Below are 16,338 nucleotides of genomic sequence, written 5' to 3'. Positions count from 1 at the left end.
CAAGGAGAAAATTGGGGGTGGGAGAGACAGATGGAGACGCAGCAGTGGGAGAGAGAGAGAGAGAGAGAGAGAGAGAGAGAGAGAGAGAGAGAGAGAGAGGTGGAGGGAGAGCAGACCGGGAGAGCGAGCCAGCCCAGCGGAGAGAGGGGAGGAAGAGAAAGGCCGGGAGCTGAGCTGAGGGTGCGCCGCGGAGACAGGGATGGGGTGAGGGCAGAGGAGCAGACAGCGCGGGGGCGCCGGCGCCTGCGATCCCGGATCCGAGCGCTGGCAGCTCCGGGCGGCGCTGGCCGGGAGGCGGCTGGGGCTGCAGGGGAGCTGTGCGCCCAGGTCCCCGCCCGGGAGGCGGGAGGCGGCGCGGGGCGGGGACCCTGGCGGCGGGGCCGGGGGTCGCCGGGCGGGCGGCGGGCGGGCCCTGAGCGCGCGCCATGAACTCGTGGGACGCGGGGCTGGCGGGGCTGCTGGCGGCCACCATGGGCGTGTCGCTGCTCGCCAACGCGCTGGTGCTGCTCTGCCTGCTGCGCAGCGCCGCCCTGCGCCGCCCCGCGCCCGCGCTCTTCACGCTCAACCTCACGTGCGGGAACCTGCTGGGCACCGTGGTCAACATGCCGCTCACGCTGGCGGCCGTCGTGGCGCAGCGCCAGCCCGCGGGCGACCGCCTGTGCCGCCTGGTCGCCTTCCTGGACACCTTCCTGGCCAGCAACGCCATGCTGAGCATGGCCGCGCTGGGCCTGGACCGCTGGGCGGCCGTGGTCTTCCCGCTGCGGTACCGCGCCCGGGTGCGCCCCCGCGGCGCCGCGCTGCTGGTGGCCTACACGTGGCTGCACGCGCTGGCCTTCCCCGCCGCGGCGCTCGCGCGCTCCTGGCTCGGCTTCCACGCGCCCTCCGCGTCCTGCGCGCTGTGCAGCCGCCGCCCCGACGAGCGCCTGCGCTTCGCGCTCTTCTCCGGCGCCTTCCACGCGCTCAGCTTCCTGCTCGCCCTGCTCGTGCTCTGCGCCACGTACCTCAAGGTGCTGCGCGTGGCGCGCGCCCACTGCCGGCGCATCGACGTGATCACCATGCAGACGCTGGTCCTGCTGGTGGACATCCACCCCAGGTGAGCGCGGCGAGGGGTGAGGGCGCCGGTGCGGGGAGGGGAGGGGGAGGGGAGGGGAGGGGGGAGGGGGACCCACGCCTCCGCCACACTCAGGTGCGGTCTTGGCGACCCCTTTCCTCTTGGGAAGGGGGGGGGGCGATGCTGCAGGTCCCAGGGCAGGTGCCCGGGCGCAGGTGCGCACATTGGCCCCGGGAGTGGGCAGGACGCAGGCCGTCGCAGCATCAGGGGAACCAGTGGGCACTTAGCTGGTTTGTGTGCGGTTTGCACTTTGCACAGCACATGCGGCCCTTAGAGGCTCTGGGGCCCCGACTGGGTCGCCTGGACGTTCGGGGGTGGGGGGTGGGGGGGGGCTCCTGAAGGGTCCTCACACCAGAACCAGCTGCTCTTCCAGGCCGTCCTTTCTCTGGGGCCTGCGCTTGGCGTCCAGTGGGGGGGGGGGGGCGGGGAGGGAGGGAGAGAGAGAGAGTCCGGCCGCACCCCTGCCTGTCCTTAAGGGAGCACCTGAAAGGTGCCGGATTCGGGGAGGAACCTCGTCCGGCCCCTCCTGCCAGTGCTGCCTGTGCCTCTGGACTCGGAGCTGATGGCCCTGCAGGGCGAGTGTCAGCCCTGGGTTCCCCCCACCCGCACCCTCACCGCACCCTCACCGCACCCTCACCCGCAGAGGTCTTTCAGGAAGGCAGCTCGGGGTGCAGGTGCAGGTCCCCCTGGGAACTCCTGCTCTTCCCTGAGACTCTCCTAGAGAGAAGGGGGGACACTTGACTAAGGCAGCCTGAGCTCACCTAGGCTTTGCTTACAGAGGAGGAAGGGGAGAGGAAGAGGGGCCAGGAGGAGGGAAGAGGAGGGAGGGGGAGGGGGAGGAGGGGGAGGAGGGAGAGGAGGGAGGAGGAGGGGGAGGAGGGAGAGGAGGGAGGGGAGGGGAGGGAAGGGAGGGAGGGGAGAGGAAGTGCTGGCAGGTGTCCGTGGACTCTGCTAGCGTGTATCCCATTGTCCTGGGGAGGGGCTCTGTGGCCAGGACCCTCAATGGGGGCTGTGGCTTCTGGAAGGCATGAGAGCGAGGCAGGCGGGGAGCACCGATGGGGGAGGCTAGGTCAGGGGAGCTCCCCAAGGGTGACCCCCCCAAAGCAAGCTCCTCGTTGAGGGAGCCAGACCCCAGGTGTCCGAGCAGAGGCCCCCTCAGTGCCGAGACGGTCCCGCCCCGGAGCCGTCAGGAACGTGCGAGCCTCCCTGTCGCAGGCGTGACGCGTGCTCACGTCCCCGGGGAACCGCCCCCACCTTAGATGTGACCAATTACACGAAGGCTCATCATCCTCTCCCCACAGAACCACATACAGACGTGCGTGTGCGTGACCAGCAGCACGTGAGGCAGGGCACAGGAACCCACGTACACCATGTCCCATCAATCCCAGGTGCTCACGTGTGAACTGCATGTGCACAGGCCCCTGCACGCACGCTGAGACGAGGACACGTGTGGCTCGCAGCCCGCAGGGCGTCTCTTCTGCAGCCACAGAGCAGGGCTGCCCGTCCTGCCTGGAGCTCCGGGCAGGGCTGCGGCTTCGGGCGGAGGGCGCGGGCAGAGGGCGCGGGCGGAGGGCGCGGAGGACAGGAGGCCCCGCTCACCGCACAGCGTCCGGGTTGCCGGGTGCAGGGCCAGCCGTGAGTCACACGGACGCAGGTTCGAGTCCTGCCTCCACTTCCCAGCTGAGCGGCCTCACCGGCCTCGCGGAGCTCAGGGTCCTCACGTGACACAGGCGGGTGACGCGCTGGCAGGCAGCTCCCCCGGGCCACGCACTGGGCAGGACGGTGCCGGGCGCCTAGGGAGCAGAGAGCGTGCATCAGGGATGTGCCCTCGGTCCGGCGAGGGGCGAGCGGTAATAACGAGTTGTCGTTTGCACCTGCCCGGCATCCGGCGCGGTGCTAACTGCTTCAGGCATCGAACCCATGTTTAAAAAATACTTTTTATTGATGTCAGAGAGGAACGAAGAGGGAGAGGTAGAAACATCAGTGATGAGAGAGAATCACGGATCGGCTGCCTCCTGCACGCCCCACACAGGGGATCGTGTCCCCTGACCAGGAATCGAACCCGGGATGCTTCCGTCCGCAGGCCGACGCTCTGTCCACTGAGCCACACCAGCCAGCGCTGCACCAAACACATGCCGTGCATCTGTGTGCTCTGTGCGTTCTGTTCTCACGGCAGCCTCTGTGCGTCTCGTTAGGTGACTGTCCCCTCTCACGGCTGGCAGCCCTGAGGCTCGGGGATGTCACAGCCCAGCCAGGCCTCGGCCTCGGGTCTCCTGGCTGCACAGCCAGGCGCCTGCCCTCGCGGCCGCTGCCTGTGCTGGGGATGGTGACCCCGAGACCCGGGCAGGCGCCCTGAGCCGCCCTGTCCCCTCTCCCGTGCAGCGTGCGCGAGCGCTGCCTGGAGGAGCAGCGGAGGCGGCGCCAGCGGGCCACCAGGAAGATCAGCACCTTCATCGGGACCTTCCTCCTGTGCTTCGCGCCCTATGTCCTCACCAGGTGAGCCGGGGCGCGTGCAGGGGCGGCGGGAGGGGCGCGGGGCTTCGGAGAGCACAGCGGGGCCCTGTCATCTCCAGACAGCGTCGGGGTGAGCGTGAACCTGAGAGGCCCGACGAGAAGGAGGGTGCACGCCTGTTCTCTGCGGCCTTGAATTCTCCCCCTAAACTCAGGGCTGAAAGGGCTGTGACGTCTCTCCTGCTCGATCCCCCCTCTTCCCTCTAACCCTGTATACCGGGCTGCCCTCAGGAGCCCCCGGAGAGGGAAGGGGGAAGAGAGGAGAAGGGGCCGGGTGCCCACCAACCGCAGGAGGCTCACCGGGAGGAAAGGGGGAGAGAGGGGGAGACCCCTGAGCACAGGGAGCCCAGCGCCGGCGCCCAGCCCCGTCAGGAGCAGGGGCCACGGGCCACGGGCCACCTGCAGGGGGGCAGGGAGCACACGGACTCAGCCGCTTCCCGCCGGGGTGGCCTCGCACAGCCTGCACCAGCCCCTCCGAGAGTGAGAGCGTGAGGTCCGCTCTCCCCCCAGAGGCGGCGCTGTGCCCACGCCCACCGAGCAGACAGCCGCCTCCTCTGCGAAGGCTGAGAGCAGTGCTGGGGGGTCACCTGGGTAAAGGCTGGCCGCCCCCAGCGCACGGACTCTCTCCAGGCGGCCCGCCCGCGCCTCATGGGGGTGGAGGTTGGGACCGCTGGGGGCGGGGGGCTCGGAGCTGGTGGAATGGGCTTCAGGAGGGCGGGCTCAGCTGTGACACCTGCCACCCCTTGGAGCTGATGGGACGAGCAGACCAGCTGGGAAGGCTCCCCTCTTTGTCCACCGTGGACCCCCCTCTGCCCGGCAGCCTCCTCGGTGGGGGCGTCACCCCGGGCCGGTCAGGAACCCCTCAAGCCCTCGCACAGCTCCTGAGCCTCCTCCCGTTGCCCCTGTTACAGGAGAACAGGCTCTCTCTTTCCTTAAGAATCTTTTTCTTTAAAAAATATTTGTATTGATTTCAGAGAGGAAGGGAGAGGGAGAGAGAGAGAAACATCCATGATGAGAGAGAATCACTGATCGGCTGCCTCCTGCACGCCCCCCACTGAGAATCGAGCCCACAACCCGGGCCTGTGCCCTGACGGGAATCGAACCCTGACCTCCTGGTTCCGAGGTGGCTGCCCAGCCCCTGCACCACGCCGGGGGCAGAACATGAGCCCGTTATCGCTGCACCTGTCGCCCACTGGCCACCTGCAGGGCTCCCGGGAGGTCCCATGGGTGCCTGCACACGCTTAGTCCCGCCTCCTGGAGGGAGAGGGCCAGCAGCCGCACTTACCGAGGGTCAGAGGCGAGGGGGTCTCCCCGAGGGCGTGGGAGCAGCGGCTGGAGGACCCGGGTGAGGTGGGCGTCCGCCGTCGACAGCATTTGAGCCGCGCAGTGGGGCGGCATCTCCAGCGCGTGGGGCCCGGCGGGGACCGGCGGAGACGCCCCTGCAGGCTGACCCGCTCCCTGCGCCCAGCCTCTGCGGACAGACAGCCGGCCCCGGGGAAGGAGGCGGCGTGTCATCCTTCCTCCGGAAGAGGGGGGCTCGCCTGGCGTCCCCTCTGGCCCCCACCTGGCGGCCTGGCTGGTGCTGACCGCGCCCCTTTCCCAGAGGGACCCGGGCTGAGCGCCCGCCCCACCAGGTCAGCTGACGGGTCATGTGACCACACCCAGGCGCCCAGCTCTGGAGTTAGATGGGATCGCAGCCGCATGGACACCCCTGCCCTCCCAGCCCCCGGGACCAATGGGGACCTGGGGCGCCGGAGCTGGGCCGGAGCAGGGCAGCGCTGGGCTGTGACGGTGGGCGGGCGTCCAGGGCAGGACCAGCGGAAAGCAGGTCAGCCGGCCACGTGGGCCAAGGGCGCCGGGCGCGAGAGGAGTGTGCGGCATCGCGTGGGGACGTCTCATGCACACGCAGGGGTGCGCTGCCTCACCGCCTGGCGTCCGCTCCCCTGGGGTTTGCTGGCCGGGTCCCCGGAGGACCCTCATACGGTGCCCATGACATAAGCTGCCTCTGCCCTCGGCCCTCAGGGACCAGGGCCTCTCCAGGGGACCGAACCCGCCTGGGCAGAGGCCCTCCTGGCCAGCAGCCTCCCCTGATGCGAGACGTCCTTCGAGCTGCAGACAGTTCGCCGTCACCCTCAGCCATCGTCCCCGCAGCCTCCCGGGAGGCGGGCTGGGCTGCAAGCAAAGTCGGTCTTTCTGCTCGCAGGGGGGGGTCTTGTCCTTCTCAGAGGAAACCTCCAGGCCTGAGGGAGGGACACTAGCCGGGACCACACGCAGGCCGGCCGCTAGCCGGGGCCACACGCAGGCCGGCCGCTAGCCGGGGCCACACGCAGGCCGGACGCTAGCCGGGGCCACACGCAGGCCGGACGCTAGCCGGGGCCACACGCAGGCCGGACGCTAGCCGGGGCCACACGCAGGCCGGACGCTAGCCGGGGCCACACGCAGGCCGGACGCTAGCCGGGGCCACACGCAGGCCGGACGCTAGCCGGGGCCACACGCAGGCCGGACGCTAGCCGGGGCCACACGCAGGCCGGACGCTAGCCGGGGCCACACGCAGGCCGGACGCTAGCCGGGACCACACGCAGGCCGGCACTAGCCGGGACCACACGCAGGCCGGACGCTAGCCGGGACCACACGCAGGCCGGCACTAGCCGGGGCCACACGCAGGCCGGCACTAGCCGGGACCACACGCAGGCCGGACACTAGCCGGGACCACACGCAGGCCGGCACTAGCCGGGACCACACGCAGGCCGGACACTAGCCGGGACCACACGCAGGCCGGCCGCTAGCCGGGGCCACACGCAGGCCGGCCGCTAGCCGGGGTCACACGCAGGCCGGACGCTAGCCGGGGTCACACGCAGGCCGGACGCTAGCCGGGGTCACACGCAGGCCGGACGCTAGCCGGGGTCACACGCAGGCCGGCAGCTAGCCGGGGTCACACGCAGGCCGGCGGCAGACTAGGAGCCAATGGCCGGGACACGATTCGCTCTCAGCCATTTCTTAGATGATCTTGGGCTCCAGGGTCACACAACCCGGGGTCCAGTCTCAACGCGACAACTGGCCGGTCGGTGACCTGGGGCCAAGGACTTAACCTCCTTGGGCACCTACCTCCTCACGTGTGACATGGAGACTGTCGGTCGCCCGGGGCTCTGTGAAGTCGTGCATGGGGGGCGCAGTTGGGACAGCACCTGGAGTGAGACCGTCGCCAGCCAGGATGTCACCGCGGAAGGTCCTGGCGCTGTCATTGCTCCCGGGAGGCGCCCGGGGAACCTGAGGCTCATCCGGGGAAGCTGGGTGGGGCTCCGGGGGCCTGGACAGGGGGCCGTGCCGGCTGTGACCTGTGACCTTCCCGCGCCCTCTCTCTGCAGGCTGGTGGAGCTGTCCGCCACGGTGCCCATCGCCTCGCACTGGGGGGTGCTGTCCAAGTGCTTGGCCTACAGCAAGGCCGCGTCCGACCCCTTCGTGTACTCGCTGCTGCGCCACCAGTACCGCCAGAGCTGCAAGGAGATCCTGACCCGGCTCTTCCACCGGCGCTCCCTGCGCCCCTCGGGCCTGGCCGGCGGCTCCCACAGCCAGAACACCCTGCCCGTCGCCGAGTGAGGGGCGCCTGCCGCTGGACACGGGAGACGGCGGTGGGCAGCAGGGAGGCGGGGCTCCGGGCAGACCCAGGGCCTCCCGCCGCCGCCTGGCAGCCCAGCGATCCCGGTCCGGCTCCTGGAGGCGGCTTCCGGCTCCGCCGGGGGGGCCGCTGAGCGGGCCCTGTTAGTCACTGAAGGAGACCCTGGGAGGAGCTGCTCCGAGCTCCTTGACGGGCCAGAGGCTCCCAGAGCTCACAGTCGTGACCAAGGACACGGCGCGGGGGGCAGGTGGGGCAGCATGGGGTCCACCTGCCCCCTGAGCCCTGGGCACGGGGCTCCTTGCTGCCGGGAGTGGTGGCCGCCACGGGACACGGGTCCTGCTGGGAGTGCAGACGGCCATGGCCGTGGCTGCTCGTCTCAACGCGACAGTGGTGGCTGCTTTAACCCAAATATTACTCGGCGTGTCTAACTCCCTTGTGCCGGGCTGGGACGCCCTGGTCCTGTGCCCCAGGGGGCGGGGGGGGCGGTTTGAACACCTCCTGGCTCCCCGGTCGATGGCTATGGACCAACCATAGAAACACACACGCTGGATTCAATGTTTGTCTCTCCATCTGCCCCGCCCCCACCCACAGCAAACAGGTGCGTGTGCAGACAACCCAGGTTCGAAGGTGGTTTAAACGGGGCAGGAAAGACACGGACACTGTTCTTTGGGGTCTGACCCTGAAGGTACCTGCTTGTGACTTACGTGCCGGGGTGTCGGCGCCAAGGAGAGGCGGCAGGAAGGGGGCTGGCGGGTCCCCACCCACCTGCGGCCTGAACTTGCAGGCGCGTTTTACCGCGTCTGGCACCTCGCGTCCGGCACGTCCTCTGAGATCGACGGGCAAGAACTGACCACGCCAGGTTCTACCTAGCTAGCCTGATGTGAAGGCGTGGGCTTCCACTGCGCTCACTTCCCGAGTCCGTCAGCAGAAGGTGGAGGCTCTCGGGGGGGCAAGCGCGTGCCCCGGGCTGTGGGCGGGAGGGTGAAGTCTATTAAAATCCTAGCGATGGTACCCATGCCAGCCCCTCGCAGCCCCGTGGATGCCGTAAAAGCCAGGGTGAGCGGACCGTGCTCTCTGCCCTGCGTCGTGTTCACCGTTTCAGATGAGGGCCTGCCACTGGGAGCCGCCACCCGGCCGTCCTCTGCGTGAGCCCTGCAGGGGGGAGGCCGGGAGAGGCGCAGCCTCACGGCGGGGAGGCCGCCGTCCAGCAGGGACCCAGCAGGGAGGAGCCGCCGGTGGCCGGCCTGGGCCCCAGCACGAGCGGAAGGGGAGTGCTGTGTGTCTATTTGAAAAGATGCCTCATTAAACTTAGCTTTGCACTCACCACACGAGGAACAGAGCCGCCTCGTCTCCTCTCACTCCATCCAGGGTTTCCATGGAGACTGGAGTAGCGGCCGGTGCGGCTTCCAGCCCCTCCCAGGCGCAGGTGGAGGTGTGCGCACCCCTGCCCGGAGGAGGGGGCAGGCCGGTCCCTCCCGGCCGTGTTCGGGGACATGACCTTGTTCGCTGGGAATCAGCCTCGAGGGGAATGTTTATTCCAGGGAAATCTGCAGCTGCTGCAGGTGAGGTCTGTTCTCCACGGAGAGCTGGCGCTGACCGGACGCCACACGCTACACGCTACATGCCACATGCTACATGCCACACGCCACCGCCCGGGCAGGGCTCCGAGCGCCACCGAAGCAGAGCGTTCGGCTCCGTCTGTGCGCACGTGGCCGCCCCGAGTTTGAGTCGCCGCCGCCGTGGGTTTCTGTGGCGGTTTCCTAGCGACCGGCAGCTGCTCCCTGTCCAAGGTCGCGGCACCAGGCGTGCCCTAGAGGCTGAGAGCAGCGCGGAGCCGGACGATACGGGGCACTCCCAGGATCGGGCCGACAGCGACGCGTGACCCGGAGGGTGAGGTCAGAAGACAGTCACGTTCAAGCAGGAAAATGTGTTTCTGATCAAAGTCAGACCCGCAGGTGCCGCCCCCCCTGCCGGCTCCTCCTCCGCGGACGGCGGCCTGGGGCAGCCAGGAAACAGGGCCTCACCGGGCGCTACAGGTCTGGAAAGATGCATTTTGTAATTTTCACGAAACTGCCCCAAACCCAATAAAAACCAGCTGCGTGGGCACAAGACAGACCAGGCCCAGCTCAGTTCATTGACTGGGCGTTTTCGTCCCTATTTAGACACAGGCACTCAGACCAAGGAGCCCGGCCGGTGTGGCTCAGTGGTGAGCGTCGACCCAGGAACCAGGAGGTCACGGTTCAATTCCCAGTCAGGGCACAGGCCCGGGTTGTAGGCTGATCCTCAGTAGGGGGCGTGCAGGAGGCAGCTGATTGATGATTCTCTCTCATCATTGATGTTTCTCTCTCCCTCTCCCTTCCTTCCTCTATAAACACACACACACACACACACACACACACACCCCAGGAGGAGGGAGGAGAAAGCCGTGCTAGCGATGGCCAGCACCAGCAGCGGGCTAGCATGGCCCAGCGGGAGGCGTGTGCTCAGCCCACAGCGTGTAGACCCGCGGTCACCGCCTGGTGGTCGGTGAGGTGGAAAGGCTGGCGGCCGCGGGTCTAGAACGAGCCCGGTGCCGTGGGCCCGGTGAGCTGTCTCCCTCGGGGTGAGACCCCCTCAACGTCCCGTTTCCTCAGGCAAAGCCCCTGGAAACGTGCAGATCAGCACCTGCTCACGGGCCGGGACCTGCTCCCTGACTCCCGCCAGGTGCACGGCTGGAGGCCGAGGGCCCCGACGCCGGGGGCGGCCAGACGGGGTGAAAACACAGCAAGAAGCTGGGAAATAGGCCTGGAGCGGAGAGGCTCTCATTCCCACCCCACGTGCCAGGCAGTTCACAGCTGGGGCTACTGCAGCACAGAGAGGGCGAGCGACTTCCTCCAGGGCACACAGCAGTCAAAGGGCAGAGCTGAAAAGGGAACCCGGGGCTGCCCGCAGCCTGTGTCTCCCTCACCTGTGACCTCTGGGTAAGCGGCCCCTCCCCCTCTGGCCATTGGCTCTGATGGGTTTCACCCTCCCCCCACTCTCGCCCCTCCACCCCCAGGGGACAGGGGTCCTGTCCTTGCACCAGTGGCTCTGGGCGGCTGCTCGCTCTGTCCCGTGGTCCCTCCCAGCTGATGACCTTGGCAGAGTCCGGCTGCCTGGGGCGAGGGCCTTGTGTGGAGAACGCCGCCTCCCCTGCGTCTGTGGCTCAGCGTGTAAGCGCCATTATTCTCCGTGTCTGGCTTCCGCCGCCTGCGTCCCCAGGCAGACTGTGTTTTACCTCGAAAAGAAACTGACTCGGGGTCTGCAAACGGCGGGCTTCCTGCACTCGCTCCCTGAGACATGGCTCCGCCCGGTGCCGCCTGGTCCAAGGCCCTGATGCCACCTCACTTCCGGTGATCACGTGTGCCCACCCCCTTGTCACGTGCCCACTTCCAGGTGATCACGTGGCCCTGCCCCCTTATTCGCGTGGCTCTGTCCGGTGCCGCCTGGTCCAAGTCCCTGATGCCGCCCCCCCTCGTGGCAGCATCTCTCACCCCCTGGAGCCCCCCCCACTCGGTGCCCAGCACCCTCCGCGCTCCCCCCCCTGCAGCTCCAGGGACCTGCTGAGCCCGGGACCCAGACTGTCACTGGTCCCCCAGGTCCTTCCTGCAGCCTCAGGGACCTCAAACCAGTCTGGGAGGGGCCGGTGGGTTGACCCCTTAGGCAGTGGGGTACAGACACCAGGTGGGCACTCTGTCTGCACTCCCCCACCCTCCCCCGGAAACGCCATGAGCACCGAGTCTGTGCTGCGTCCAGCTCCTGGAGGGCTCAGCCTGCGCGGTGCGGGCACCGGAGGGACCGTCTGCAGAGTGGCAGGCGGCGCAGGCCTCCCGGGGCAGCGGGATGCCCACCCGGCCCCAGAGCCCTCCCTCAGCCTCCCCTCCCCCTCCCCCTGCAGACAGGAACCAGGTGTGGTCCCCCAGCCCAGCTGTCTGCCTTGGGGGGCGGCAGAGGCTGTCGCCCTCTGCTGGCCAGTTTCAGTTCCTGCAGAAGGTGGAGCCCTCCCTGCCCCCGCCAGTGCCCCGGGGGCCAGCCCAGCCCACCCTTCCCATTGCACAATCCCTGCCAGGCCTGGCGCTGCCCTCGCCGGATGGAGCGGAGCTGGACGGGGAGTCGGGAGGGCTCCCCGCTGATGCGTGTGGCGCCCATTCTCACAAGCCGGGCGGCTCCGGGCCCCTGTGCCTGTCACTGTGGCTGCACATATGGCGGGAGTTCACACCCCAGAGACCTCTGAAGAGACAGCCCAGCAGAAAGGCTTTTGTTCAGGGGAGTAGGGGCCCCGCCCCTTCTGGGACCCACCTCTCAGCCAGGCTCTCCTGGGGTCGCAGGTGCATTTCGGGGACCAGTGCCAGCGCCCTAGCCGCCCCCCTTGTCCCCTACCCCCCCTTCCTGCTGGCAGTGCCCCTCCCGGCTCCCTGCTGCCTGCTCCCCACACTCAGCCCTGCCCTGACCCCCAGAGCCCCCCAGGCCTCACCCCAGCTCCGCCTCCTGTCCCCCACGAGGACCACAGCACGAGCATCCACTCTTCCCAGAGTTCCCCGGGCCTGACCTGCCACGGCCCAACTCAGCGACCTGACCGCAGCGACTTCACCACAGCATCCAGGCCGCTGCCTTCCTCTTCTTCCTGGGATCACCCCGCCCCCCCCCCCCATAAGCCCCTGCACCGAGGTCCTGTCTCAGACTTGAGTTCAGGGACCCCACACCAAGGCCTCAGGTCGACAACGCATCCCACGTGGCCATCCTCCTGCTCCACACGCTCACCCCACACGTCTCTCGGCCTAAATCCTTTCACTAAACACGATCCCCCAGATCCCTGCGTCTCCATAATCGGAAAAGCACGCAGGCAAGTCGGCGCCGGCCCAGCTCCCTTCCCACCAGGAGGGTGGGATCACTGCGCCCCCCCCACCCCCCACCCCCAGCTCCGCTGAGGCCCTGGGGGCCCGCGCTGGGCGAGCGAATGCCAGGAAAGTGCGTGCGAAGGCACCAGACCTGCCAGATGGGTTTGCACCAAAACCCTGGAGCCTGCCTACAGCTTCCGGCTTTTTAAAAAGCCCGTGTGTCCTCCTTTCACAGCATAAACACCTCCCACGCTGCTGTGAGCAGGGAGGCTCTTAGCGTCCGTGTTTTTAGACTCGCTGACCTGGCCCCGTCCCTTCCCAGCGAGAGCGGGCTCACTCCGTGTATCCCTGCAACATTGCGTGTTCCCGGGCCTGCAGGCCCACAGCGAACGGCTCGAACCCCAGGCCAGCACTGCCCGGCACCATGCTGCCCTCTCCGTCCTCCCCGCCTTTCCTGCCTGCCTTTCTCCCTGTCTAAGCGGGAGTGGGAGGTGGGGGGGTCCTCCCACAGCTCCTCAGACACGCCTGTGTCTCCGTGCCATGGCCCCCCTCTCTGGCCTGCTGCGAACTCTGGTTCGCCTTCCCAATGCAGCTGGCAGTCCCCTGTCCTCCCGTCCTCCCCCCGCCCACGGGCACCAGGGAGGAATGACCGCCCTACCAGTGGCACAACCCTGACTTTGGACACTGTGCCCCTCCGTGGGCCCTCATCTCCACATCCCGGGGACCAAACTAATTCAAGGATAGAAAACTCGAGGCAACCAGCTGTCAGCCCTTCCCGCCCATCCCCGCAGCACACACAGCATTCTCCCCCCCCCCCCCCGCCCTCCCAACAGCCAGGACCCTGCCTCAGAACCCTTCTTAACACAGAGCTCCAAGCAACTACCCACAACGAGCCCGAGTCGGCCTGCGAGAGAGAGCCCGGTGGCCAGCCTGGACTCACTGAGCTAAAGGCCTGCCTTGCTCGTCTGTCCACCCACAACGGCACCGAATACTCGCCCTCCACCCCCAATTTCTTTTTCCTAATTCCCCTGGACTCCTGGTGCCATGGCCGTGGGGCTGTGTGTGGCCGTGGGGCTGTGTGTGTGTGTGGCCGTGGCCGTGGGGCTGTGTGTGTGTGTGTGGCCGTGGCCGTGGGGCTGTGTGTGTGGCAGGGGACAGGCCGCAGGAGGAAGAGCTCGCAGAGCCCGGTGGCCCAGCTCAGTGCAGTCAGGCTGCGGGGAACCTGGCGCTCCAGCCAGTGCCGCTGGGCGTGGCCGCGAGGCTCCCCAGGAAACGACACGGAGGCCTCTCCCCATTTGCTTTCTTTATTTCCTCACTCTCCCGGGTCAGCGAGGCAGCAACAGTAATAAGAACGAGACGCGTTTTCTCGCGTGGTCATTCCAATACGTCCTGAATGAGGCTCCGCGGACAATCCCGAGGGAGTGTCCACCGCGACCCCTGTGTGTGGGCAGGTTAGGGGCGCGCCTCCACGGAGAGGGGGCCTGGGGCAGAGGGAGGTCGCAGGTCAGCCGGCATCTCTTTCCAAGTCCCAGCGGCTCACAGAGGAGCCTGACGAGATGTGGTTTCGTGGGAAGCACCTCCTCCTGTCACCAGCAGGGAGCCCCTCGGGCTGCCGCACCAGGGGGGAATTTGGGGGTTCTCTGTAAGCCCCGTCTGCATGCAACCAGCCCCCGGGCACGCCTGCTGCCCAGGCTTCCCCCTGGAATTATTCCAGCTTTTCTCCCGCTGATGAGAGAGAAGGGAAACTGACGCAGAGGCCGCCCGCCGCCCGCTGCTCGCCGCCCACCGCTGCCGCCTGCCGCTCGCTTGGTGATGTCGCTGTTGTCGACAGACGCGGGCTTGCTGGGCAGCAGCGGGAATGCCCGGCCGAGAGGGCGGCCTCTGCTAGCATGCCCTGAGCAGCGGGAAGGGTGACGCCGGGGACAGCAGGCCCGGGGCAGCGGTTTCAGCCGGGCACATGGCACACGCGAGCCCGCACCCGCCAGCCTTTCTCCGTGGGCTGTCCAAGCTATCTGGATACGTGGGAACGAAGGAAAGGAGGCCCCGAGCCGCGGGCCTGCCCTGGGACCAGGCTTGCCGGGCACGCGTGGGTTCTCCCAGCCTCCGGGAACGACAGAGCCTACAGGCAACGGGTCCTCTACGGCCCCACGGCCCCGGGGTGTCCTCGGCGGGGTCCGGGCCTCGGCTCAGTGCCGGGAGGTCACCCGCGCTGCCTCCTCTTGCGCCCCCGGAGCCGGGGCTGCCGGGCGCGCAGGCTGCCAGGCCGCCGCCGGAACGTCTCCATGATCTCCCGGATCCGGGCCAGGTTGGTCCTGCCGAGCCTGAAGTCGCACCGCGTGGCGCCCATGTCGTAGCCGACCATGCAGCTCTTGGTGGACGCGCTGAAGCCGTCCGCCTTGGCCGTGACCACGTACTCGCCGGGGTTCAGGAGGCGCCAGTAATCGCCATCGCTGGCTGGGGAGAGAAAGCGGGGGTTCGGGCAGCTCTTGTCTAACGCGGACCCCCAGCCCCGTGAGTCCAGAGAGACTCAGGGTGGTCGTGGGGAGCCCCAGTTCCTGCAGATGCGCGCGTCCTCTTTGGAAGCCCCCTTCTGACAGGCAGGGTCTGGGATGGGCTCCCCACAGCGTCCGTACACGTGGGCGGAGATGGAGAAATCACCTCTAACCGCTTCCCTGGGGTCGATGCGCCATTCATTCTGCACGTGAGCTTCCGAATGGTCTGCCCCTGCCCCTCGCCTCTCACCACAAAATGCCATCTTTTTAAAAAAATATATGTTTGGCTCAGTGGATAGAGCGTCGGCCTGCGGACTGAAGGGTCCCAGGTTTGATTCCTGTCAAGGGCATGTACCTTGGTTGCGGGCACATCCCCAGTAGGGGGTGCACAGGAGACAGCTGATTGATGTTTCTCTCTCATCGATGTTTCTGACTCTCTATCCCTCTCCCTTCCTCTCTGTAAAAAATCAATAAAGTATTTTTTTTAAAAATATGTTTTTATTTTTATTTTTTAAATGTATTTTTATTGATTTCACGGAGGAAGAGAGAGGGAAAGAGAGATAGAAACATCAATGATGAGAGAGAATCATTGGTCGGCTGCCTCCTGCGCACCCCCTACTGGGGATCAAGCCTGCAACCCAGGCATGTGCCCTTGACCACACTCGAACCCAGGACCCTTCAGTCCGCAGGCCGATGCTCCACCTACTGAGCCACACCGGCCAGGGCACGCAATGCCATCTCGAAAAGCCTTGGTCCTGCGACCAGTCAGCCTGCACCTCCCAGCACGGTGCCCCCATGGAGCTCCCAGAGCAGAAGGAGCCAGCCCTTCCCAGGCTGTGTCCTCCTACCGGACCCTGCGCCTGGACATGGGTGGACAGAGGTGGACACGTGGACAGAGGGCCCACCAGGCCCCAGTGAGTGTCCACTGTGAGCAGGTCAGGGCCCACCGGGCAGAGGGCAGTCCCGTGGCATCGCAGCCTGGTCCCTGGCCCCCGGGCTAGTAGGTACATGTAACGAGAAGGAGGCGCTCTTTCTGGCTGCCTTCCCGGTAGAATCCATCTCATGCTGCTGTCATCTAATCCCGCTGTTTATTTTACACAAAATCCCTCCTGAAATAAAACCTGTCAGACCCCATAAGCTTCAGACAGAAATCAAGCAAATTCGGAGTTGACGCGGGGTACCCAGAGGCGCTGAAACCAACGCGGGGAAGCGTCGCGTGTGAAGTATGGGCTTCGCCACGTGAGGACGCGCTGGGAAATCACTTACGGGGGAAACAAAGGCGGAGGGAGGGGAGCCCCTCGGCTCATCAAAGCTGTCTCCCTGATTACAGGGCTTGCAGCTCGGAGCTCGTGAGGCGGCGAGCTCTCTGCAGGCTCGGGGCCCCGGGGCCCTGTTACCTCCCGCTCCATTTAAAACCCTCACGTCTCCTCGCAGTGCGCACACGGCACTAATAGTCCCAGAATGTTCCAGGCTTTTTTATGAATCACTCTTTTAAAGGGGCTCATTGGCAATGCTTAAAATACAGTCCTGTGTGGAGCCAATCAAACAGCCTCTTTCATTCATAAAGACTGCCATCTCCTTGTGAGTTCCCATGCCCATTTGTTGAGTGGATGGATGGATGGATGGATGAATGAATGAATGAATAGATGAATAAATGAATGGATGGATGGATAATGGATGTATAGATGAATAAATGAATGGATGGATGGATGATGGGATGGATGAGTAAATGAATAAATTAATGGATGGATG

At 66.6% G+C, this 16,338-nt stretch overlaps 2 protein-coding genes across 3 annotated transcripts in view; one reads left to right on the top strand and one right to left on the bottom strand.

Moving 5' to 3' along the window:
* The first annotated feature begins 281 nt into the window (after positions 1 to 281).
* GPR26 (G protein-coupled receptor 26) overlaps positions 282 to 16,338 on the top strand; it is a 34,226-nt gene continuing 18,169 nt past the window's right edge. The window contains exons 1-3 of one of the 2 annotated variants that reach the window (XM_081104498.1): positions 282 to 1,093; positions 3,494 to 3,607; positions 6,988 to 9,353. In XM_081104498.1, the coding sequence (XP_080960624.1) occupies positions 426 to 1,093; positions 3,494 to 3,607; positions 6,988 to 7,219 (1,014 nt within the window). In that variant the 5' untranslated portion in view covers positions 282 to 425 and the 3' untranslated portion in view covers positions 7,220 to 9,353. Of the gene's footprint in view, positions 1,094 to 3,493; positions 3,608 to 6,987; positions 9,354 to 16,338 lie in introns of those variants that run through there. The other variant, XM_081104499.1, reaches the window with a different exon arrangement.
* Positions 13,383 to 16,338, bottom strand: part of CPXM2 (carboxypeptidase X, M14 family member 2) — a 43,285-nt gene continuing 40,329 nt past the window's right edge. The window contains exon 14 of the mRNA XM_081104497.1: positions 13,383 to 14,548. Within this exon, the coding sequence (XP_080960623.1) occupies positions 14,295 to 14,548 (254 nt within the window). The 3' untranslated portion in view covers positions 13,383 to 14,294. The remainder of the gene's footprint in view (positions 14,549 to 16,338) is intronic.

This window comes from Myotis nattereri (assembly GCF_964212035.1).
Source record: "Myotis nattereri genome assembly, chromosome: 13".
NCBI lineage: Eukaryota > Metazoa > Chordata > Mammalia > Chiroptera > Vespertilionidae > Myotis > Myotis nattereri.
This window is presented reverse-complemented; position numbering and strand designations above follow the sequence as displayed.